The 499-nt window shown below is 64.7% G+C and overlaps 1 protein-coding gene across 1 annotated transcript in view; it reads left to right on the forward strand.

The window, feature by feature from the left end:
* Positions 1 to 486, forward strand: part of SPAG5 (sperm associated antigen 5) — a gene marked incomplete at both ends in the record, with an annotated part of 6,646 nt that extends 6,160 nt beyond the window's left edge. The window contains 1 exon segment of the mRNA XM_010155779.1: positions 365 to 486. Within this exon segment, the coding sequence (XP_010154081.1) occupies positions 365 to 486 (122 nt within the window).
* Between the last annotated feature and the right edge of the window lie 13 nt (positions 487 to 499).

Genomic DNA, 499 nt, shown 5'->3' on the forward strand with positions numbered 1-499 from the left:
GCAGCCTCGGGCGATACTTGGGGCTGAAGGCGGGCAGCGGCAGCAAGGAAGCTGCAGAGCCGCTGTAGCCTCCCACCTTCCTCGTGCTGTAGTTATTTATTGAATAAAGTTCTCTTGGTTTTCGCCCTGCCTTGGTTCATGGAGGCAGGAAGCTCCCGGTGCCCTGGGAGGGGACAACTCATCCTGTTTTTGCCGGCTCTGCCTGTCTGTGGCTCCCTGCCACCCCAGAGCCCCCTGCTCAGCGGGGGGCATGTGCCCCACCACCCGTCCTTGCTCCCACCCTGCGGCCCTGGCACAACCAGCATGCCCAGGCTGACCTAGCTCGTCCCCCCCCTGGGGCCCCCTGCTCCTCCTCCTGCCCTAGATTCCCTCCTTTCCCCCTGCGGAGGTATCAGGGGGCCGGATGCCGCACCCCAATGATGGGGCTGTGGACCATGAGCCGGTTGTGGATGGTTGCCCTCCCGGTGCAGTATCCCCTGGGTCCCCGTGAGTGCTGGGA

The sequence above is a fragment of the Eurypyga helias genome, unplaced genomic scaffold (genome assembly GCF_000690775.1).
Source record: "Eurypyga helias isolate BGI_N326 unplaced genomic scaffold, ASM69077v1 scaffold20887, whole genome shotgun sequence".
NCBI classification, from domain to species: domain Eukaryota; kingdom Metazoa; phylum Chordata; class Aves; order Eurypygiformes; family Eurypygidae; genus Eurypyga; species Eurypyga helias.